Below are 23,623 nucleotides of genomic sequence, written 5' to 3' on the forward strand. Positions count from 1 at the left end.
AAACCATGGAATATGGCTACCAGGCCACCAACATCTCCTCAGAAGCTTCGACGTCCTAGGAAGATAAGCTGAACCCTACATCTGAACGTTAATCTCTTTTTTTGTTTTACCCCCCTTTGGACACCCCGCACACCTCTGTAATCTCCAAATTCCGAAATAATTGGCCAAACTGACAATAAATGCTCTTATTGTAGAGTTCTGGACACCGCATGGACCATACCACCACCATCGCAACGGGGGGAGGTAGCTCACGGTGCAGAAACAACCAGAAAAATCTGTGACTTTAAATCGTTTAACGTTCCGAGGATCACAGAAAAATGCCATGTTTATAAAAGCCCCAAACCACCTTCATTTTTCTCCCTCGTCTGCCGCGGCCGCAAACTGCATTTTTGTGGTTTTACAGTCTAATTCCTCACGACTCCGACATGTGAAAAAGGATCTGGAGTGAGTCATACTCCACAAACTAACAAAAAACACAGCCTGGAACGGGCCGGAGAGCGCAGGAAACGAGAACAAAAGGGGTCCGAGCGAGAGCCCATGAGAGCGTTCGAGCGAAACGCCAAAAAAAGCATTGCTGGGGCTCTAGGAGTTTGGAAACTGGTGTTGTCGCCATAGCAACCAATAGAATGTTCTTGTAGATCGGTCCATTCCACTGGTTTCCATGGCGATAAGGCATCAGAATCACTTTCCGTACCAAAATCCCTCCATGTTTTCCCACTTTGGAGAAACGGAGTGTTTATTCCATGAATTAGTGGAGATTCCGCAGAGTGGTGACTGGGGGGGGGTTAAATCGCGAAGTTGGAGACCGGGGGTCCTCGGGGTCCTGATCTGCAGACGCCGGTTTCCTGCGCTGGTTGGGGAGAGATGGGGTTATTCTGGGGTCACTGCTGGAACATGATGTCATCTGTAAGTTTTGGCCCCTTTCCCTGGTCTGTAACCAGAGAAGTGTCGGGGCCCTGGCAGCCGGGGGGATCCGGGGGGCCGTCAGATGAATGTTAATACAGGTTATGCTACTGAACTGTGTTGAATAAACATATAGGGGAGACTGGAGTGCGGTGGTCACCGATGTCTCACACTGTCCATGCAGTGATAATGCTGCGGGCAGTGAGATTAATGTGCAGCGCCCATGTACTGTCCCTCATGTGCAGTGTGACTGCTGGCCAGTGACCTTGTAGTGCGAGTAGTGCCCAGGCAGTGTCATTGAAGTGCAGTGTGAGTGAGGTGCAGTGCCCAGGCAGTGTGAGGTTTAGTGTGAGTGAGGTGCAGTGCCCAGGCAGTGTGAGGTGCAGTGTGAGTGAGGTGCAGTGCCCAGGCAGTGTGAAGTGCAGTGTGAGTGAGGTGCAGTGCCCAGGCAGTGTGAGGTGCAGTGTGAATAAGGTGCAGTGCCCAGGCAGTGTGAGTGAGGTGCAGTGTGAGTGAGGTGCAGTGTGATTTACAGTGAATTATGTGCAGTGTGCCCATGCAGCCCTTTGATTTAACCCTGCCTCTGCCGGTCAGTGCTGCTGTTGCTGCTGCCTCTCAGCTCCTGCGTCACTTCCGCTGTACACAGGCTGCCTGGCCGGGCGAGTGGGGAGCTCCTCGGTACTGGATGGAGAGCGGCTCCAGGGCGACCTGACCGGTGAGTGCGGAGGGGGAAGGGGTCACGGAGATCGGGGTAGACTCAACACCCGTCCACTGAGAGGGGATGATGCGGAATGCGAGGGGGAGGCCTGACTGCCCTCAGACTGGGTGGAATGGACGGGGGCAGTCGGTGCTGGGGAGGAGGGGGGCATGTGACGGGGGCAGTCAGATCGGGGGGGGGGCATGTCACTGGGGGCTGTCAGATCTGGGGGGGTCATGTAACCGGGGGCTGGGGGGGGCAGGGTGGCAGTGCTTTGGGGTGCCGGAGATCGCAGGGGAGGGGGTGCAGAGGAAGAGCTGCGGGTTATGGAATGCAGGGGGGGGGGTACTGTGTCTATCTGCCGCTGTTCCGGGGGTGAGTCCGGGGCTGTTTCGGGATGATCTGAGAGTCTTCCGTCTATTCAGGGAATTGGCTTTGATTTGTGGGATTATTTCCGGAGAGTGGGTGGGGGTTCTTCGTGGTGATGGGAGGGAAGCTGTGATGGGGGTATTTAAGGAATGGGTGGCAGTTTTCGGTGGTATTTGGGAATCCCCTCCCTCTAATGTGCACAGAGGGCCCGGGATTTACCGGGTAATCGGGATCCGACGCCCCAGCCTCTCCCCTCAGCTCCTATCTAGCACGGCGCAGGGTGATTGCACCAAAGTGGCAAGGGGGGGTTAGATGAGGGGCAGCCCCGGCATCTGGATAGTTTAAAGGACCTGCCAGATAGTGATCGCTCGGAGCTGCAGGGAGAGTTTCGGTGAAACCCGGCCTACCGCGCATGCGCGAATTCCAGCGCACCCTTCCTGCCAAATAGTGATCCCCAGTGCAGGGCTGTGACACCCAGCGGAGCGGATCTCATCCCGACACGGGGGCCGGAGCCGCAGATTCTTGCCCCTGGCACCGGGCACACTGCTTCATCTGGGCTGGTGCCCCCCCCCGGAGACCCCCCCCTCCCTGCTCTGCCATTCTGATCGCTGTAAAGCCGCATTCTTTTAATTGGCATTAAGGCGGTGATCACATGCAGGTAGGTGCCCAGCATCTGGCTGTGTCTGTTCTACAATCTGCCATCATCTCCTTGGCATCCTGGCTGCTACTGCTACACACACGCACACATACACACACATACATATACACACACGCACACATATACACACACATACATATACACACACGCACACATATACACACGCACACACACATACATATATACACACACACATACATATACACACACATATACACACACACACACACATACATATACACACACGCACACATATACACACACACACACACACACACATACATATATACACACACATACATATATACACACACATATACGCATGCATACACAGACACACACATATATAGTATGGGACTCCGGGGTTCTCTGTTTGCTGTCGGGTTAAGTTGCCGTCGAGCTGTGATCTTCTCTGTGATCTTGTGGAGATTCCCTGATGCCGGAATGTTTCTAGGAATTGTAGATCAGTCTGTCGCTCCTTTTACGCCTGACCCACGGGGTGAACATACTGATTCCGGGGCTTCTCTGCAGCTAGACGCCACTTTCTGAGTAATACATTATGTGTACATATGAAAACGCATTCATACACACACGCATGCATGCATTCATACACACATACATACTCATTCTTTTATATAGATGTATTTCTGAATTCCACTTCATTGGCTCCGGCCAGAAACATACATGTAGATGTAACGTGCGAGCCTCATATAATGTGCACATTCCGGGCAGGCTGTTTATAAATAACCATTCACAAAATTCCACGTTTCTAGAAAGATTGTGAAACAAAACATTATTTACACAATAAACACTTTCGCGTTCGGTTTGGTATGTAACAGCTTGTGTCACAGGTCCGGGGACTCTGATGAGCAGGAAATCTTTTTATATATACAGTGTATGTATGTGTGCGTGTAATGTATATATGTATGTGTGTAATGTATGTGTGTAATGTGTATATGTATAGAGTCGGTCGCTGTGAGGCTCAGGAGTCTCCTCCATAAGCCGCTCCGAGATGTCTCATTGCTCTGATAGAAGTCACGCGTGTGCAGATCCGTGTTTAATGCTGTATAAATCTCTCACGCGTTGGGTTTGATAACCGCTTGTTGATGGGAGTTGTTGCCATTAACCCTTAGCGTGCCGAGGGTTCGCCTCTCGTTTCCTGGTATCGGCAGCTCTTTGTTGTCCTCTCGAAGTTCTTGGTTTGCAGGGATGAGAAGTCCGACGGCTTTTGGGAATGATTTCATAGACGGGGGGGGCATCGGAATGTTCCGGATAAAATGCCTTTTCTGTTTGCCGATGACCAGGGTGTTACAAAGGCCGGAAACCGTGCGGTTTCCTTGTCAGAGATGAGAGATTTCCTCCGCTGAGCCCGTTTCCATTCTCCAGCGGATCCTCCGGCCGACGGATCCCCCGGCGACTCGCTGCTTCCAGGGATTTAAGTGGAGCGACTTATTTCTAACGGGCCGCCGGGTTGTGATCGCGAGGTGTGACGCTGTGAAGCCCGGCCGGGTCTTTACGCTGAAATCATCAGATTTCCCTAAATTGCTGTTATTCGGGGTAATAGCGCCGGCCGCGCTGCTTGCGTTCCTGACATTCCCTCGCTCATGCCTGCTTCTTGCCTCTGTTTGTATTACTATTTGCATAGGTAAATTTCCTTCTGCCGGCTTCCAGAATGAATATTTCTCTTTATTTACTGGCGAATGACCGGGGTGAGGGGGGCGCTGTGCCGGGGTGAGGGGGGCGCTGTGCCGGGGTGAGGAGGGCGCTGTGCCGGGGTGAGGAGGGCGCTGTGCCGGGGTGAGGAGGGCGCTGTGCCGGGGTGAGGGGGGCGCTGTGCCGGTCCATTAATCCATCTCCGCTTCGACAGGGGGCCGAAATCACAAACGCAACTCCGTGCTCAGCGGGAAGAAGTTTTTTGTTTGTTTGTTTGTTTGTCCCCCCCTATTGATTTGTAAAAGTGACAGGTCTCTGCCAGTTGCTATGGTAACGTCGACACCAATTGGAGCGGGTTTTGCATAATTAGGCCCTACTCATGAGCTGTTTTATTCTTTTTTTTTTTTTTTCCCCCGGAACGCTATGGGCTTCGATGCCGTCTTCTGGATGCGCGAGATCCGAGCTCTTTCCGTTGAACGCTTGCGTTCTCGGCGGCTCTCTACGTCTCTTTCGTCGACCTCTTTGTAAAATCCAGGCAGCAGCCGAGCCATGAAGTGAGCTCCAGCTGCCGAGTGCCTTTCAAAGGGACGGCCGGACCACAAACAGGTTTGACAGCCGTTTTTAGATGTTTTCGAGAGTCTCTTTTCCTGCGTTCCTTCGCGAATTGGAATGTCCGGGCTGAACTTCTACGCCCGTCCCGTGGAAATCCCTTCGCTCGGGAGGCCGGCCGTTCTTAATACAGTCCAGCTGGGACGTGGTTAATAAAGCCCCCCTCTTTCCTGTCCCTTTAAAGGCTCTCGGGGCTTTGTCTGCTATTTGAAATATGTCTGACCTTAGGCAGAATTGGGACGCTAAATGCTTTTTTAGCTCCCACCGCTCATCGGATTACCGAAGCCGCGTGCTACATTGTAGCACTCAACGGGCGAACCGGTGAGACCCCCCCCTCTCAACGGGCGAACCGGTGAGACCCCCCCTCTCAACGGGCAAACCGGTGAGACCCCCCCTCTCAACGGGTGAACCGGTGAGACCCCCCCCTCTCAACGGGTGAGACGTTATATTTACAGGGATCCGATATACAGCCATGTCCTTTATTAACCCCAAGCAAGCAAGTATGTACTTTTATGTGTTTTTTTTGACCGGTTTAACCCCTAGCGGTAACGTTTCAGGAATGAGAACTGAAATGTGTCGTTTTGTTGAAGGAAAGCGATTGGCAGCACGTAAGCCGCGGAGATCTCTGCAAACCGCTAACGCGCACAGGGGATTCTTTTCCTTTTTTTTTTTTTAGTTTAGTTTTTTTGGGAAATCGTGCATTCTTGCGGGTTCCGGGCCGGAATGAAGAGAAACATCTGCTGTTGAATAATGCGAAGGGAACATGGCAGCGAGTGTTTATCCTTTCATCATGTAGCCGCTGAACTTTTGCTTACCGGAGCTCTTACAGACTAAAGGTTACTAACCTGCCCCTTCAGCTGTTTTCCGTACACATGCCATTTAGTTATTGGCCGCGGCAGGATTTTTCTTCTTATTATTATTTATTGTTTTATATAGCGCCATCAAATTCCGTATCGATGTACAGTGGGGTACGGTCACCTAAACGGTGTGTACTGTAAGCATACCCGCCAGCTCTTGTCTCGGAGCCCCTTCTTGCGGCGAGTCCACATACCTCCCATCGCTTATCAGGAGTAAGCGGCACTAATATTAGCTCGGTGCCGTGTGAAGTCACGCAGCGCGTGAATATTATTTGCATGTGTATATATATAATCATTCTTCTCCGGATACTCCTGATGAGGCGTGGGAGTATCGGGAAGTTCCTATGTTTATCCCCCAAGAGATTTAGCGTGAGGTTTTCTGGGACTAGAATATAAATCATGTATTTACACACGCTGTATGTATAAACGGCCGGTCAGGGGTCAGTACCGTAACGCGTGAATGGCCGCTTTACCGGCGAGGGGCATGGATTGGTGTTGCGTCGGCTTTATTATTTAATATCGCGCCGTGTAGACAAGGCTTGGGGTATATTTCCGGGGCTCTCGTGGCCTACGGGCCGTGCCGCTGGCTTGATGTTGTTACGCGTGGGTGGTCTCCGCAGACCTCCGGAACTCTGCTTCCCAGGCCCTTTGCTGCCGTGTGACGTTTTGGCCGCTGCTGGTTTTCCGAGCTTCCGACGGCTTCTTACTTTCCTTTTGTGACTCGCGGAAATCTCGCTTTAATCCCCATCGCCGCTTCTCGCCTCCTTTCAATCATTTACCTTCTCAGCTGCTTCTCGGGCGTTCCGATTGGCTAATCTTAATCCAATCGGATCGCTTCGAGGAGGATGACCCGCTCATCACATGGCCATTGTTAGCAGTCACAGCCCTGATGTTATGGTTGGAAGGAATGAGTGACAGGTGAGCCTTTAACCCTCTGAGTGCCAAGAAAGACTGCTCACCTTTCCAGTGCTTTAATCCCCCTTATCTGCCTTTATTCCTCCCCCTCCGTGTGATTTCTGTGCCTGTTGGCACCTCTCGCTTAAACTGTGGACCACTCAAAAACTTTCCCGCAGTTTCATTTACGACATCCCGCAGCCAATAGGAGGCCAGCGCGCCGGGGTTGCCATCTCTCATTGGCCACGTGCGTTTTTTTTTTATAACTAATCTATGTATGATGTAGAATGTAAGCTCGCGAGTGGGGTCCTCAGAAGCCCACCCTTCACGCCAGGAACTTTGTATGAAAGAGGTAGATCGTAAGCTCTTGGGCAAGGCCCTCCACTCCAGTTATATCTGTAAATATAATCAAAATATTTGTTACGTATTCTGTTTACGTTGTGCAGCGCTGCGGAATCTGTTTATTAAATAAAGAATAATACGTTATTATTGGATATAATGTTTCCCCTAATGTTTGGGGGGGTCGGTTATTAATGTTTTGGTGTTTGATGCGTCGGAGAGAAGTGGATTTTTTGTAGCTTTTGCCCCGGACTTTAGCTCGGGAATGCTCCGCTCGCGTCTGAGTATATCGCCGGCTCCCGCCGGTCCTCATCACGACATTCCCAGCGACGCCTCGTCCTTTTCCGTGACAAAGGGGCTTTTATCCTCCGGCCGCTCCTCCTTCCGCAGAGAACGCCGGAGGACGGGGCAATTGTTATTACTAATAGAGGAGACATGCAGACGCGGCCCCCGTGGAATGTCTACAAAGTCATGTTTGGAAGTTGGAACAAGAGTGTGTCCAAGATCATGTCACCTGCCATTCTAAAACATTATTATTATTATTTATATTAGTAGATCCTTTAAGATTGTAAGCTCTTGGGGCTCTCTCCTCCTCCTCATGTATCGGTTTGTCTTCGTCTGTCAGTTCTTGGCTTGTCGGACCCCTTGAATATATGGATTGTATTGAGCGCTGCGTGAATTGTTGGCGCTAAATAAATAAAATACAATAATAATAATAATAAATAAAAGATAATAATAATAAATAAAATAATAATAATAATAAATAAAAGATGATAATAATAATAATAATCCAGAACACACAGCTGACTCGTCGCCCTCATTCTCATTGTTTTCTTCTCTAAAGCTTCCTTTCTGGACGCTTTTTATTGGCACGATATTCGAGTTTAAAAGGAAGGAGCTCTCGAAACCCAAACATGCTGCATTTCCCCTTCTTCAAGCACATAGATTACAGGAAAAAGAAAATATATAATTTTTTATTGTATTTTGTTCTTTTATACAAAGACTTTTAGGCTCCGGAAAGAGCGGCTCTCATGTTTTGACAAGAATTCTTTCCGAAAACATTCCGTAGACAGAAGGATTTAAGAATTTAAGACGCGCCGGCGGGCCGAAGGGACAAGGAATGTTTAAAAATAATAGAAAATGATAAAGCGAACCTGTCATCTGTGTGGGGGGGGGCACAGAACAGGGATGTATGTTGGATTTATTTCCACGATTTGTTTGTCAGAATCATATTGGTAAACATCCTCTGGGATCACGTGATCTCCGGAACCCTACATCCATTGGAAAGATAAATAAAAACAATCCAGAAACGGGTACAGTCAGTGGATTTTCTTTAATCAAACATTAGTTTTAATAAAATTAATTTATTTATTATGTAATAATGAGCTGTAAACATTGCCAGATCGGGGTTTTACATCCAGCGTGGTCCCTGTGAGACGAGAGAGGTGGTCCCGCTGTTGTTGTACTTCGGTTTGTTTGTATGGGGGGCCGGATCAGCTTCTTCATCCCGGGGAAATCTTTGAAGTGTCAGCTGCATGTAACGCAGACCGCCCTCCGGGTCCGCAAGGGTTAAAAGGCAGTTGTTGTAAATGTGTCACCTGTTTGTAACAGCTGAATCCAGCGGGTTCTCCAACGGGGTCCGCGTAAAGTATACAGCCCCCTCCCGAAACGATAGCTAGAGGGGGTATGAAAGAGAACCCCCCACCACCGCCCCCCGGAGATGGCGGCAATGCTCCTTACAGGGGGGCCGTATGGTCATCATCTTATGGGGGGCTGTATGGTCATCATCTTGTGGGGGGGGCTGTATGGTCATCATCTTATGGGGGGGCTGTATGGTTATCTTGCTGGTTGTATCCCTGGCTCCGTCGGACATCCTTTAGTTCTCTGACTTTTTGAAGACGATGAGGATCCCGAGGCTTCGTGAGATGTGAGCGATCGCTCTCTGTTTAGTAGATTGTAAGAGTAAACATGCGCGGTTTGTGTTCTTCTGTGTAATTGTGTTACTGCCCCTCTAAGTGTTATTCCGGGGGGGCTTCTTAGATTGAGAGAAGATTCCGGCCGGTGTCCCGTTTAATCCTACGGTAGAAATCCGTTAAGCCCGGTTTATTCGGCTCCCGTCCCACTCGTCGGGTTGTACTTGGCCTCACCTTTGTAAAGAATTCTTTACATTAGTTTACATTAAACATATCTTTTGTGGCCCCCTGCCCTGGGCGCGGGGCCGGCCCGTACACACGCTGTCACCTGACACACATCCGGAGGGCATCGAGGCGTACCTCCACGCTTAACTATTCACTAAACTCACCCCCACCAGATAACAAGGGGATGTGATTTACATACATTAAAGGGATTTAACACGAGGAGAGGCCGTAATCTAACATCAGAGGGTCAGAGGTTTAGATGGAATGTAAGGAAGTTTGATTTTACTGAAGGAGTGATAGATAAGTGCAGCAGCGTCCCAGCAGAAGTGGTAGAGGCTAGTACAGTGAGGGGATTTAAACATGCGTGGAATAGGGATACGGTTCCAGAATCTAAGACAAGACCAACGACTGATTAAGGTCGGAGTCTTTACATTAAGCGTTACCTACCGCTACAAAATCAGCTTTTAACTAGGTGTGTTAATAATCCCGTTACCGGGGCTCTGTATGTCGCGCATGAAAGGCATTCGTTTCCAGGAGCTATTTTTGTGTCTCTTGGGAAGGAAATAGCCGTGCGATGGCGTCGCTGCCGTGTGTTTCGCTGGAGATAATTCTGTTTGGACGCGGAGATGAAGGGCCGGTTAGAACAATGCTAAGTTTGGCCCTCCGTGTTTATAGTTATTCTGTAAACAGGAGCAGATCCAGCTGGGACGTCTCGACGTCTCGTTTCCCTGTAAATCGCACCGGCGCTGCTTCCTGGAGACGGAGCTGACGGCAGATCAGACCCATTCGGCCCGTCCGGTCTGCCCTACGACTCAAACCGTAATCAGTCGTTGGTCTCGTCTTAGATTCAGGAGCCGTATGTCTATTCCATTCATGTTTAATCCCCTCACTGTATTACCCTCTACCACTTCTGCTGGGAAGCTGTTCCACTTATCTACCACCGTCTCAGTAAAGAAAAGCTTCCTTCCATTCCATCTAAACCTCCGAATCTCTAGTTTGAGATGATGGTCTCTTGTTTCTCCTCCTTTGAAACAAATGTCCCCCCTCCCTCTTCTCTCCTCCAAGCCAGATGTATCTGAAAACTAAGAATTTCAATCTTTTCTGTATTTTGAATCATTATGACATCATCGGATGCTAATTTTATCGGCAGTCACAGTTTTACGTATCTCATTTCCCTTTTAAGTATTGTTTTGTGCAACGCTCGCTCTCTCTCTGTCTGCCTCTCTCTGTCTGCCGCTCGCTCTCTCTTGCGCTCTCTCTCTCTCTGTCTGCCGCTCGCTCTCTCTTGCGCTCTCTCTCTCTGTCTGCGGCTTGCTCTCTCTCTGTCTGCCGCTCTCTCGCTCTCGCTTTCCTCTGTAGATAAACTTTAGTTCAGGAATTAAGTTTAAGTAGAAAAGCCTGGCCTTAAGTCCTTTGTCCATATAATGGGCTTCTTAACCCTTTAAGTTCTGCGGAACAGCCAGCTTCCCGAAGCACTGGACGCCTTTCCGGCGTTTGAAGAGTTAATACGACGAGCGGCTGATGTTTGCTCATGTTGTCATCCATAAAAAATGCGCGTTTGGTGCCAGGAACGGCCTAATACGATTAGTTTTAGTCATTTTTACATTGTTCTGCGCTTTTAGTAGGCTCGGGGTTATTGTTGCAGCGCTCGCCCATCTCTCTTTCATCACAATAAACGCAGAATGCGGCTTCATCTCATTATTTAACTCTCTCTATATATCTATCTATATCTATCTATATATCTATATCTATCTATCTATATCTATCTATCTATATCTATCTATCTATATCTATATCTATATATCCCAGCATCACCCAGCACCGGGCTGCCAAAAACATATATTCTGTAATTGTTTTATTTCGGCTTTATGACGGCCGCGCACGAAGTCGGGATGTTTGAGCAGAGGGCTTGGTCACTTGGCCGCTCTCTGTAGAGATCACGGCCGGTGTCGGTTCCTGATGGAGCCGGTCAAGTTCTTCCACCCCAAACTCTTCCCACCGTGACTTTATGGAACTGTCTACAGGTCAGAGAGCAGTTCAAAGGACCCCCAAAACGTCACCCTTCCCCTACGGGTAAATTGTGAAGCCGGTCGGTCTGAGTGGGTCTGGAGAGAGTTCTTTGCAGCATCTCCTGGGAGACCTTTTTATTCCTGGAGACGGTAACGCCGCTCTTATGAAAATACCGCGCTGTTTATAAGGACAGGAACCTCCTGACCGATTGGCGCCAGTAATTAAACAGCGAGTGCGTTACCTGCGTCAGGGGTTTCGGATGCTGTCGGTGTCGGATATGAGCGCCGGTAGCCGACGGCTGTTATTATCTGGAGCGTTGAAGTGGATTAGCGGCAGGCTTGGTAATACCTCCTTAATGAGCTCTAACGTTACGCGCGGGTGTTCTGAGGACGCGGGGCGGCGGGTTATGTAAGACTCACGCGACACCGGGTTACATTTTCTATAGGGTGACGCTCGTTACCGTTTGCATGATTTAGGGTACCGGCTGCCATCTTCCTCCGTAGCCGTTTGCCCCCGGAAGAGGTTGCAGTTAAGCGCCTTAGGAAGGACCTGTGAAATTTTTTTTTTCTGCCGTTCTTGTCGTTCTGCTATAAAAAAAAAAAAAATATATACAAATTTACAATTCTGTAAAAAGAGCCATTTGTACTAAACTTTTTTTTCTTTCTTTTCTGTAGGAAATGACCTAGAGGCCTTACAGTTACACCGCGTGGATTCCGAGCACCGTCCAGGGCGAGAACAAAATCTATCACAGACAACAGCGACAAAAATATATAACGGAAGCCGCGTTCGCTTCCGCCGCCGCCGTGTGACGTTACTAACTACCTCAAGAAGCAGAGAGGAACGGGAGCGCGTCTCCGATTTACCGACACTCCGCGCGGAAAGCAGTATTAAGGACACTTAAACCGTCCGCAGGCCGGATCTGCTAGAAAAGATTTGCTGAAATATCACCATTTCCCCCCCTTTGTTCAGTCAAAGTGGTCTTTGTTCTGCGAGTACCAGCTGTTGATCAGTGGTGTTATTTTTTTGTGATTGAGGATTCTGGAGATCTCCTTGTAGGATTATACAATTTTTTTTCCTGAGCCCCCCCCCTTAATTTTTATTTTTAAGCGCAGCCGACAGCGTAGGTTTCCCGTCGGTGCCGGAGAGACGTAAACAGAAGTAACTTTCCGAGCGGAAGGCACGTGCGCGGCGTGGCAGACGCTTCAGCTGGCTGGGGTTGCGCATGTTGTGAGCTGCAGCGGGGCTGCGCCGAGTTCGACGAACTGCACACTCAGCACATTCACTGCCTTTCTCTCCGCTGATACAGATCACCCAGCGCTTGCTTTGTGGAAATGCCTTTTACAAAACCTACAATGTATGTTGTTCTCCTCTGCTATCTGACCTAGCCGGGCCACCCCGAAGGTATTTCCGAAGCCCCGTCGGCCGGTTTATAGAGCGCCCGCGGCTTGGAGGACACATATGTATTGCTGCAGCGCGCAGGAAAGTAAAATGGACTACAAGAGGCGGTTTTTGCTTGGCGGGTCCAAGCAGAAGGTGCAGCAACACCAGCATTACCAGATGCCGGAGCTCAGCCGGACACTGAGCGCACCTTTGGCCTCCACCACAGCGGCGGCGGCGGCATCGTCTCTGCTCTCTTCGGCCAACGCCGGCGGCTGCGCCCACACCACCCCCATCGCGGACATTCAGCAGGGCATCTCCAAGTACCTGGACGCCCTCAACGTCTTCTGCCGAGCCAGCACTTTTCTCACGGACCTTTTCAGCGGCGTTTTCCGCAACTCGCACTACTCCAAGGCAGCTATGCAACTGAAAGACGTGCAGGACCATGTCATGGAGGCCACCAGCAGACTCACGGCAGCAATAAAACCGGAGATCGCAAAAATGTTGATGGAGCTGAGCGCCGGGGCGGCCAACTTCAAAGACCAGAACGAGTTCAGCTTGCAGGACATTGAGGTCAGTCCCGGTTTTGCTTATTAGAAACTGATTAGCGGCCTTCATCTCTTAACGCGTCCGTCCTGACCTTTGCGTCGGGGGGCCGGTGATTTAGGGAAGGCTTATTGAGCAATATATGTTTGGTATGGAATTATACGGTTGCGTTCCTGTATCCCCTGCCCTCCCGCAGCGCTGAAATGATCGGCGTTGGCGGAGTCGCATGAATGTCCTCGAACAGTGACTTCTGTCTTCAGACCTGGAGTGGGAGGCGTTTGGAGAAAAGGGGCTGAGGGCTGTGATAATATTTAGAACAGGCGCCAGAGAACGACGACTATCGATCCCAAACATGAAGAATAGAGCCTGATTTATTCCTAACGGCCGGGGGATTTTAGTGATGTGACAGGAGGTGTGCGGACATGAATTACGGATTATACCGTCTCCAAATGTATTCCGTGGCTGAATAATATGCCCGACCTGCGGCAAGCGTGTTGTACCGGGAAGCTGACCCTCTGATCTGCATTTAGTTAACCTGGGCTTCAGACTTTTGTTTAGCAAATATATATATGCTTTATAAGAAGGATAACCAGAATAACAAACCCTGGAGTTTAAAAGCTACCATAGTGTGTCTGGGAGTTGGGTTTAGAATTTGGATCTTAATGCATGCAATATGAGATATAGTACGGGATTGACTTTTTTTCTCCCCGATTGCCATACAGAGAGCTCGCTCCACGACCTCGGGGACAGTCAGGGCATTCTTTATACATGGTGGGTGTTTTTTGTCGTGATCTGGTGCATTGCAGGCTGTGTAGGAGTTTGAAACATACAGCTTGCAGCCCTGTGTATGAATTATATTTAGTCGTCGGGAGCTCTGCATGTCTCCGGTAAACGCGGCCCAGGGGCCCTTCTGTGTTTTATGATATGTCATTTATACGTTTGCGCTTCCAGTAAGTAGCGGTTAAGTGACTTTTATATTTTTCTTTTCGTGGCCCGTGTTACTTATGACTGCTTTGAACTTTTCATAAACTTTTCCTTCAAACTTAGAAGAAATATATATATATATATATACGGGAAATGTCTGCCTCTGCTAGTTAAAAAAATAAAAATAGTTATATATATATATATATACAGCAAAGAGTTTTACAGGGCAATGGGAATTTAACACATTTTAGTTTACAGGACAGATATTTCCATTTGTATTTTTTTTATATATATTATTTTACATGCACACAAAGAGCTGCCATTGATTGGTTGCTTCAAACCGTTACTCCTAACGGTGGGATTTTGCCCCTCTGTGTTGCTCCTCTGCGTTAGTTTTTGGCATGTCGGGCTCTGCAGATCTCGGATGACGGGGCCGTGTTATATCATTCGGCGTGATGGGTCGGCGTTTGCCGAGTTAGCTGGTATGAGAATTTGTCACCCAACTGGCAGAAAATAATGAATGGACTGACATGTTAATGGTGACGATGCCCCCTACATCTGTCTCGTGGTGACCCGTTCTTACTCCGCTGTGACATTTGGGGTCACAACTAGAATAAAGTTAAAGGGGTGTAATTTTCCACGTTTTTGTGCCGTGACGTCGTGTTTTTGTGCCGTGACTTCGTGTTTTTGTGCCGTGACGTCGTGTTTTTGTGCTGTGATGTCGTGTTTTTGTGCCGTGACGTCGTGTTTTTGTGCCGTGACGTCGTGTTTTTTGTGGTTGATGGTTTTGTCCTCCGCAGGTGCTCGGCCGCTGCTTCCTGACGGTGATGCAGGTTCACTTCCAGTTCTTGTCTCAAGCTTTGCAGAAGGTTCAGCCCGTGGCGCATTCGTGCTTCGCCGAAGCGATCGCGCAGGAACGAAGGAACGTCCCCGGAGCGTCCGACATGAGCCCCAGCAGAGAGCACGAGGGGGCAGTGCGGTCATGGAGAGGAGCTGCCGAGGTGAGCTTGTTTTTTAATGTTCTCTGTGTATCTCTCCCCCGAGGGTCCGCTGTCTGCTGCTGGCCCCCGAGGGTCCGCTGTCTGTGGGATGTTCATGGCGTGGCAGTGCTTGCTCTGGATTGGGCAAAGTGGGTACCAGGAGCCACACCGCCCCTTGTAATGCGGGCAATCGCAGGGCAGTTACTTTAAGAACAGCCACATGGTGTAGGTGGGGGGTCTCTATGGAGAGGGTAGTCGCTCTGGTATCAGTTCCTGCGTTACTCCACTGATTATTTCGGGTCCGTTTTCTGTTAAAGTGAGATTTCCCTTGTAATCGCTCACAGTGGTCCTAATAAACATCCGGCCCGTCTTGGTCGGGGGTAGACGGGACGTGTAAACAGTTGCTCCGCCGCAGAGCACTTTGCCTTCTGTTTCAACACAAACAGATGTATCCCACCTAAAAATTCCTGCCTCTAATGCGGGATTGGAATCTGCCAGCCGCTCCTGGCTTTCGTCGAGACCCTCTATTCCCGAAACGTCCGTCATTCTGTGCGTCTTTTTTTTAACTGTAAAAATAACGTTACATTATATATTACATTGTATCTGTTATACATGTTCCTGAGAAAATGTAACTAAATGACGTCCTAGCGGCAGTGAGTCCTAGATGAACATGCACCGGATCAAAACCCTTGAATCTGATTATTTTAGGTTTTTTTTATGGTTTGTTGCTTTATATTTTGAGCCGCTGGATCTGCTGGGTCGTCGTTGAGTGATTATTTGAGTGATTATGGGCGTATTGGTGTCAGCGGTCAGATCGCTTTTGTTGCGCAGTCTTGGGAGCTTTAATTGTTGAATTCATGCAGATTGTTCCTTTACCCATAAAGGGTTAATTAGGGCCGGTTTGTACAGCCCTTGCACACGCGTGCGTCCCGATGCAGCGTGACATGTGATTGCCCGGGCATGTGATTGTGTTTGCAGCAGTCATCGCAGATACACTAGCTATCCTCCTCCAAGCCGTTTAGGAAGTCGTACCCTCCCTCCGCCCCCCCCTCTCTGCCCCCCCCCTCTCTGCCCCCTCTGATTACATCATATGTTTACTTCTTCCCAGCCTCAATGGACAGCGAGAGCGTGAGTATCTGGCTGCCAGGCGTGTCTCGCGTGCCCTCGGGTGTCACTCCTCCCTTGGGAAGCGCACCTGATCCTTGCGAGAGATTTTCTCCCACAAGACGGGCGCTGCTGTCGCAGGAGCTCCTTCTAAACGGCGTGTCCCAGAGCCGCGTCAGAACAACGCCACGTCCTATGTATTCTCCATCTGTAGGACCTGATCGCTCCTTAACTCTCTTCAGCATTCTTTAATGTAGTACTCCGAAGCGTAGAGTCCCATCAAACCCCAAAGTTTACTAATTTATAGCAAAACCCTGAAATATTACAGAACCCCTTCTCTTTATTGTTTTCTCTGTGGAAATCTCTGGGGCGTTTCGAAGCTCGCTAGTTCCGGTTAGCTTAATTTGCATTTTTTCCTTATGTGTTTTCCACCAACCCATCGGCCACCTGTCTTCGTGCGTCCTCCTTTCTTCCCCCCCCCGGACTCTCTGTATTATGAATCCTCCACAACTTAGAGTATTCGGTACGGAACTCAATCAGCCGCATCTCCTACCCGGTGGGACTGTACCGTTTCTGTAAGCAGCAGGTTCGTTGTGATCAAGGATCTCGGCTTACGAGTATTTGTATAAATCTATTGACCCGGCGGTCATGTGATCTCATAACAGTACATGAACATGAAATGTAGCTGGCCGTGAGCATAAACACAATGTAACCTATGTTGTTACGTTGTTACGGTTTGGAACATTGTTTCAAATGCTTGACTGTCCTTCTTGTCCCGAAGGCTGTTTGGACACAACCCTGATTTCCCTCTGAAATAATACGCGATAATTACATAATTTCCGACGAGAAAAGACACAAAGTCTGCCGTTTTCCACCATGCTTATTGATTTGCTGACCGCTGTTTTTATTTTTTTAACCATTTCAGGCCACCAGCCGGCTCAGAGAGAGAGGGGTGGACGGCTGTCTGGCGGGGATCGAAGTGCAGCAGCTGTTCTGTTCCCAAACGTTGGCGATTCCTGAGCATCATCTGAAGGAGCTGAACATGAAGATCGACAACACGCTGCAGGTCGGACTTCTCCTTTAGACCCGGCCTTCGTGTTGCGGATGGTGCCGCGTGTGTTCGTGTTGTCGTTAACCCATTACTACTTGACGCTTTTTTTACAGGCTTATAAGATTGCTCTGGAAAGCTTAGGTCACTGTGAATATTCGATGAAAGCCGGCTTCCACCTCAACCCCAAGGCTATAGAAGAAAGTTTGAAGGTAGATAGAGAAATATATATCTCTGGACAGCTTTTTATAGTCTGTAATGTAATGTTTGGAATTCAGACAAGGCTCCTACAGCTTGTAGAGCCGGATTGTTTGAGCGGTGAGTAACAGCGGTGGTATTTAGGTGGCGTTGACGAGGACAACCTGCACCTACCTCCTTCATCACCATCCATGCGGGTCATCACAAAGCCAAATCATTGGTGCGGGTTTTGTTTATCTCGTTTGTATGATTTCTGGCAATTTTGGTTCTTTAAGACCAAGTGTCGTCCTCCAGCTACCTGTTGGTTAATAATGACTCCAGTGAATATGGTGTTTGATAAGGCATCGCGATTCTGTACCGTCAGGGCTGCTGTAGCGAAGCAGAAGCACAACAAGCAGGAAGGAGGCAGACACCACCTCAGCCGATCCAGTGCGAGCTTCCAACCGTGCCTGTCCAGATTGGCTCTCACTTCCTAAAAGGAACCTCGTTCAACGAGTCGACGGCGGAAAATTTAAAGCTGAAAACGGTATCCCCTTTAAAGTCCGTGTTTTGATTTTTTTTTCTTTGCGTGCTTTAAAGAAAGCGACCCGCTGACTTGCCCCTCGCTCGTCTGTTTCAGCACACGATGCTGCAGCTGATAAAAGACGCGGACGGCCACAACGGGGTCACGGACAGAGACGAGACCGCGGTGACGGAAGTTCTCAATCAAGTGTGTCCTTCTACCTGGCGGGGGGCTTGTAAAACTGCAGTGCAGTTACTGTTTGGCCAGGCTGGACTGGTAAGCGATGCAGCCGACGGGGACATCATGCTGAAGTTATTAAAGATTCCCTAATATTTAGATTTGCGGGAATATTCGGCCAGATAGATTATTTCAGAACATTTTGTCCACTTTGTTCAGCCATTACAGCTTCATCATGAGCCTGTATATATACATAATATACCGTCGGCTCTGCCAGGTCTTTGTTGGGCAATAGTTACACACGTAGGCTATGTTTGGGCTATTTATAAGCTGTAACGTGTTAGAACCCCACTAATTAGTGCTCTAGGAAAAATCCCACGTATGTTGTGACCCAAGGTAGGGAAAAGCCCTCTCTGCGCCACCCATAAAGCTCCAGACGTTTCCTGCTCACTCCCTCCGTGGCGTGTTACGACTCGCAGGGCGATGATGGAAAGAACGACTGGTAAAAAGTTAATAAACGCACGCGGCTCGCGTCCTCTTCGCCCATAAAACCAGACTCTGTGTTCTTCTGCGCTGCGAGGAGACAATGATATCTGCTCTCTGCTTTCCGCTCGTTCCCTTTTGGAGCGGCGGGGGTTCCTGGCAGATACGACGTCTCGCTGACGAGAGCAGCTTTCCTCCTTCACTCATCTCTCTGTAACAGAGGAAGCACCTGTCTGACAACCGTCCTCTCCCACATGGCCGGGAAACGGGTTTTTTCTCATCGCTTGTTTCCCCTCCATCGCCCACTAGGCTGGGAGCGCCAGATTAACGTTTGGATTCCGTGCATGAGGTCACAGGCGTGTAACTTAACACTTTCGCTGTTTCAATGAACAGTTCAGATAACCTTACAAGCCTAAAAAGATCAGCCATTTTAAGTACGTAGTTAATGGCATCCAAACTTTCTCTGGCTTTCATTAAATTACTTTAATGTTCCAGATAGCGGCTTTGTAGTGTCAGAGGACTGGAATGGTTCCCGGGATGGATCTCCTGCTAAGAATTGGACTTCCAACACTTTATCATACGGTGTCTTGCTCAGAGGCCATCCAAGAAGGATAGTCCATCAGCATGCTTTTGAAGAACAGTGACCTAAATGCTCCCCCCCCCCAGTTTTAATGTATTCATCTGTCGGCGGCAGCGTTTCCTTCATGCTCCGACATTGTATCTGAATTCACATATATTCGTCGGTGTTATTAACGTTCCGTATCCTCGTCCAGACCACTTAATTTTGGTTAACCAGTCAATATCCTCTCTGCGCGTGAATGTATTTCATTCCTGCGCTCGTGCCAAAGTATCGGTTATAACCACCATGCGGTTGGATCAGGGCTCCAAACAGAAGCTTGGGAGCTGTGCAGATGGGAAGGAATTGGCTTTGCTTTTATAGAGAACATAGTAATATAGGATTTGATAGCAAATCTGCCCCGTTCGGCCCCGTTCTAGTCTGCTCACGCTCGTTTTTCCTCGTTGTGGATTCAGGAGCCGTATGCCTGTCCCATGTATGTTTAAATCCCCTCTCGGGGCTGTCTGTCCGAAGTAAAATGCTTATTTTGTCTGCTCTGGAACCAGGTGGTGGTCGATACGGCGCAGATTGAGAACAAGGAAGCATACGCACCGCAGATCAGCGTGGAAGGTTCCAGGATCGTCGTGCAGGTCCCATCTACTTGGTACAAAATCTGTTTAGGATTATGAATGATCAATTATTTCCCACCAGAACCTTTTACGCAACTCCCGTTACGTTTAGCCGATTGTTTTCATTCAACGCTCCAGTTGTGTCCATGAATTTGCCTTTAATGTCTCTGCTGAATGTCGTCGTTTCCTCCAGGTGTTTGAAGGAAGACCCTGCGACGATGTCTCTGCTGCAAAGAAGCCTTGACCCCGAGAAAACGCTAGGGCTGGTTGACGTTTTGTACACCGCCGTGTTTGATATAACGCGGTGGAAGGAGGGTAGGTGAGTATCGTCACTTTTACGTCCTACGGACGTCCTCGTGTGTAGGAAGCTACGCGGCCTGACTTTTCAAGGTCCCTGTTCACGTCGCAAGAGATTTCGTATACCGCTGGTCACGTGATGGTAGGGACATACGGTCATCCTGTGTTTTTTTTTTTTTTGTTTGTTTTACAAACCATTGTATTTTTTGCTTCGCAGGGAACAGGCGTTGCCTATTATTCAGATCCAGTTACAGAGGGAAATCTCGGAGTTCGGAAATCAGACGGATCTCCCGCACGGGAACTGCAGCAAATCGGCAGGAGGACTGCAGAAGACCTTCTCCAAACTGACCTCCCGCTTCACCAAGAAAGCTTCATGTAGCGGGAGCTATTCTGTCCCTCACACGCCTTCCAAACACGTCTTAACCACTAACCACTCGGAGGAGAAGACGAAAGGGCCCAGTAACGCAGACTCCAAGTTGCAGAGCATCCTGACCATCGGAACATTCCCCAGGTCGATGGACGCGACCCACTCAAACCAGAGCACAAACTCCCAGTTGGTAAACGGGCTTCTGACCGACCGGAGGGACGATTTCTTTAAAGGAGACGATCCAAAGGATGAGAAAGGAATGAATTTGCCCACCGATCAGGAGATGCAGGATGTCATAGACTTCTTGTCGGGATTTAACATGGGAAAATCCCAACAGACATCACCTGTGGTCAAGAGAAGGAACTCCGCTACGTCCTCTGGGGCGACCGAGCAGAAGCAAGGGACTGTGAAACCGCAGTCGCAAACAGTGTCGCATGCGTCGCTGCACGCTGCCGCGCAGGGGCTGCTGCAACAGCAACAACCTCCGCCGCCGCAACCGCTGCAGCTGTCGCAGAAACAGCAGGTGCCGTATTATCAGCATCTGTTCCAGCCAATGGGACAGCAGCAGCAGCAGCCGCCTCCGCAGCAGCAACAGCCGCCTCCGCAGCAGCACGCTCCCGGGAAGTGGCTGAACAGCCCCGCGCAGCAGTCCTCGCAGGCGGTGGGGAGCGGGCTGTCTCTTGGTCAGATGAGCCAGTGGAGCGGCCAGGGCGTCTCGGATCTAAGTCCCGACCTGTACAGTTTGGGTCTTGTCAGCAGCTTCATGGACAATATGATGTCTGAGATGCTGGGGCAGAAACCGCAAGGACCCCGGAATAACACGTGGCCGAACCGCGACCAAAGCGAGGGGGTGTTCGGGATGCTCGGAGACATCCTTCCTTTTGATCCTGCAGGTGACTGTCCGGTTTTCAGTTTGGTTCTGCTTCGCTGGTATAATTTCAGGGGAACAAACAGTATTTATAATTTATCATATGTAATTATTACACATTTACCCTAAGATCAACTAAACCTAACTCTACCGTAATAACCCCCTGTCTAGCAAAGTATCGCCAGTCTCCGGACTCTGTTCCATTTTGGATAGACCACACTTTTAACGAGCTGTTTTTACAGCATGAAGATAGCTATTTACTTATGTTCTAACCATTCAAAGCAAACAGCGCGTGAACGTTCCAAGGTAAAAAACGATTATTTGATGGCTGAAAGTCTAAAAGATATCAGAGGTCACGGTCACGCTCGTCCGGTTTTAGAGGGGTTTGCGTAACATATTCGGTAATGTGCCGGACTTTATCCCATAAATACCGTTATTACGGGACGGCTTTTGGTCTACTTGTTGTATCTTATTCAGAGGTAAAGCTTAAAAGGTTATTCATGCGCATAACCGCAGTACAAGTAACAGAATGAATGTGCAACTGACGTGGGATTTCTGTCTTTGTTTTCTTGCCCCCCTCTGCACATCTCTAGTGGGGTCTGATCCTGAGTTTGCCCGCTACGTGGCTGGGGTCAATCAAGCTATGCAACAGAAAAGACAAGCACAGCATGTTCGACGTCCAGGCAACACGCGCAGCAACTGGCCTCATCCCGACGACGCTCACAGAACGTGGCCCTTTCCCGAGTATTTCATGGAAGGGTGAGACCACTTCTTACATAGCAAACATCATTTATTCCAGCCCCGTCGGAGTGTTTGCTTATCGCTCTGACCCCCAGTCAGCCGGGCCGTCTCTACTTAACGTATCGTCCGAGTCTGACCGTTCTGGTTTTGTCAGACCTTTTGAGTGTAGGGACTGTAAGAAGCGCTGGCTGAATTGTCGGCGCCATAGAAATGAAACGATAATAATAAATGGCGACGTCTTGTCTTCCAGGGATGTTCTAAACAGTAACTGGTCAGGTACTCAGGGAGACTCTGCCAGCTCGAGCGACGAGGCCTCCTCCGCTAACGGAGACAGCTTGTTCTCTATGTTCTCAGGGCCGGACCTTGTGGCTGCTGTCAAACAGAGAAGGTGAGTGGAAGATTCATTTTCCGTATATTTCCCTTTGCCCTATTTTGGTGTTCTCATACCCGGCACCCTGGCCAAGTCTGCTGGCGTAGTTCCCTACCACGGCCATCCAGAAAATGGACTAGGTGTCCGGCTACCTGCTTGGACTGTCCCTGTGCACAGTTCTCATATCTGAAGTGCATCTGGTCCACGTTGCGTAGAATGAAATGGATGAAAGAGTATGCCTTGGCCATCTCTTAGCTTGTTCATTCATTTCTTCTGACAGAAAACACAGTAGCGGTGAACAAGACACAAGCACGCTGCCGTCACCCCCTCTGCTTTCTACAGTAGACGATCTCAATCAGGTGAGGGCCTGACATAAGCATGTGGATCGTACTTTGTGTATTGTGTGTGTGAATGTGTGTGTATATATATTATTTTATTTGGAGATTGGGCTTAAATAATTTTAAACCGCAAATTACGATTGGCTATCGAAGCTACTGTATAGAAATAGTTGGTATCATGAGGTTATGAATGAGGACCTGACAAAGAACTTTATGTCCTGCCTCAGGAGAACAAAACCAAAACATGGCCGCCAAAAGCACCATGGCAGCACTCATCCCCTCTCACCAACACACTGCCCGGCCAGAGCTCTTCTCTGTACCAGATGAGTAACCCTGTGAGCCAGTGGAACGACACAATGCAAATCCTACCGTCCCCGGTTTGGTCGACGGCCGGCGACTGTGCGCCTCCTGCGGGGATCTCCTCCACTTTTGCCTACTCGCAGCAGCAGCAGCAATCGCAGCAGTCAAACAAGGGCTTTAAATCCTTCCCGATGAAACACGAGCGCAGACCCTCATACCTGCATCCCTTCTGACCGGCGGCGGATCCTTCTAGAAAAGTGCGCCGCTTCATCTAAAGAGTGGGGGAAAAAAAGAAAGCGAAAAAGTTTTTCCTTTGGCTCGTTTGTCGGTAACGTGATGGTTGGGGTGATTTTTATTTTGGTTGTGATGCTATTCGAGTAAGAAACCAGGTCAGTGGTAACTCTGCATCCTTTATACGAGTGAGAATTTCATTATAGTTTTGGCGTTGAGGTTTCGAGTGGATCGCCCTACATATTATATATGTCATTTTTTGTTTGTTTTTGGTTTATATTTTCCAAAAATGTGCATTTCCAGCTGCGAATGGATCTCATTTGTGCTCAGCATGACTCGTTATTCCTGATCTTGTTGAGGAACGTGCGGTCCGTCAGCTTGAGTTGGCAATTGAACTGCAGTCTTCTGGATAATGGGAATTGTTGTCGGAGAAGACTGCAGTTTGCATGACCCCACACGC

General features: G+C 49.2%; 1 protein-coding gene and 1 long non-coding RNA gene across 2 annotated transcripts; both read left to right on the forward strand.

Moving 5' to 3' along the window:
* Positions 1–1,431: 1,431 nt before the first annotated feature.
* LOC128467921 (uncharacterized) lies at positions 1,432–12,057 on the forward strand. The gene is made up of 2 exons (XR_008345770.1): positions 1,432–1,618; positions 11,802–12,057. It is a non-coding gene; the product is annotated as an uncharacterized LOC128467921 (long non-coding RNA).
* Positions 12,058–12,241: 184 nt separating this feature from the next.
* GARRE1 (granule associated Rac and RHOG effector 1) lies at positions 12,242–23,561 on the forward strand. The gene is made up of 13 exons (XM_053449641.1): positions 12,242–13,077; positions 14,775–14,975; positions 16,984–17,124; positions 17,223–17,318; positions 17,669–17,830; positions 17,924–18,082; positions 19,589–19,686; positions 19,845–19,970; positions 20,166–21,208; positions 21,777–21,942; positions 22,175–22,312; positions 22,575–22,653; positions 22,860–23,561. The coding sequence occupies exons 1-13, from the start codon at positions 12,586–12,588 to the stop codon at positions 23,163–23,165; spliced, it is 3,207 nt and encodes a 1,068-aa protein (XP_053305616.1). The 5' UTR covers positions 12,242–12,585; the 3' UTR covers positions 23,166–23,561.
* Positions 23,562–23,623: the final 62 nt, after the last annotated feature.

This window comes from Spea bombifrons, chromosome 10 (genome assembly GCF_027358695.1).
Source record: "Spea bombifrons isolate aSpeBom1 chromosome 10, aSpeBom1.2.pri, whole genome shotgun sequence".
In the NCBI taxonomy this organism is placed as follows: Eukaryota; Metazoa; Chordata; class Amphibia; order Anura; family Pelobatidae; genus Spea; species Spea bombifrons.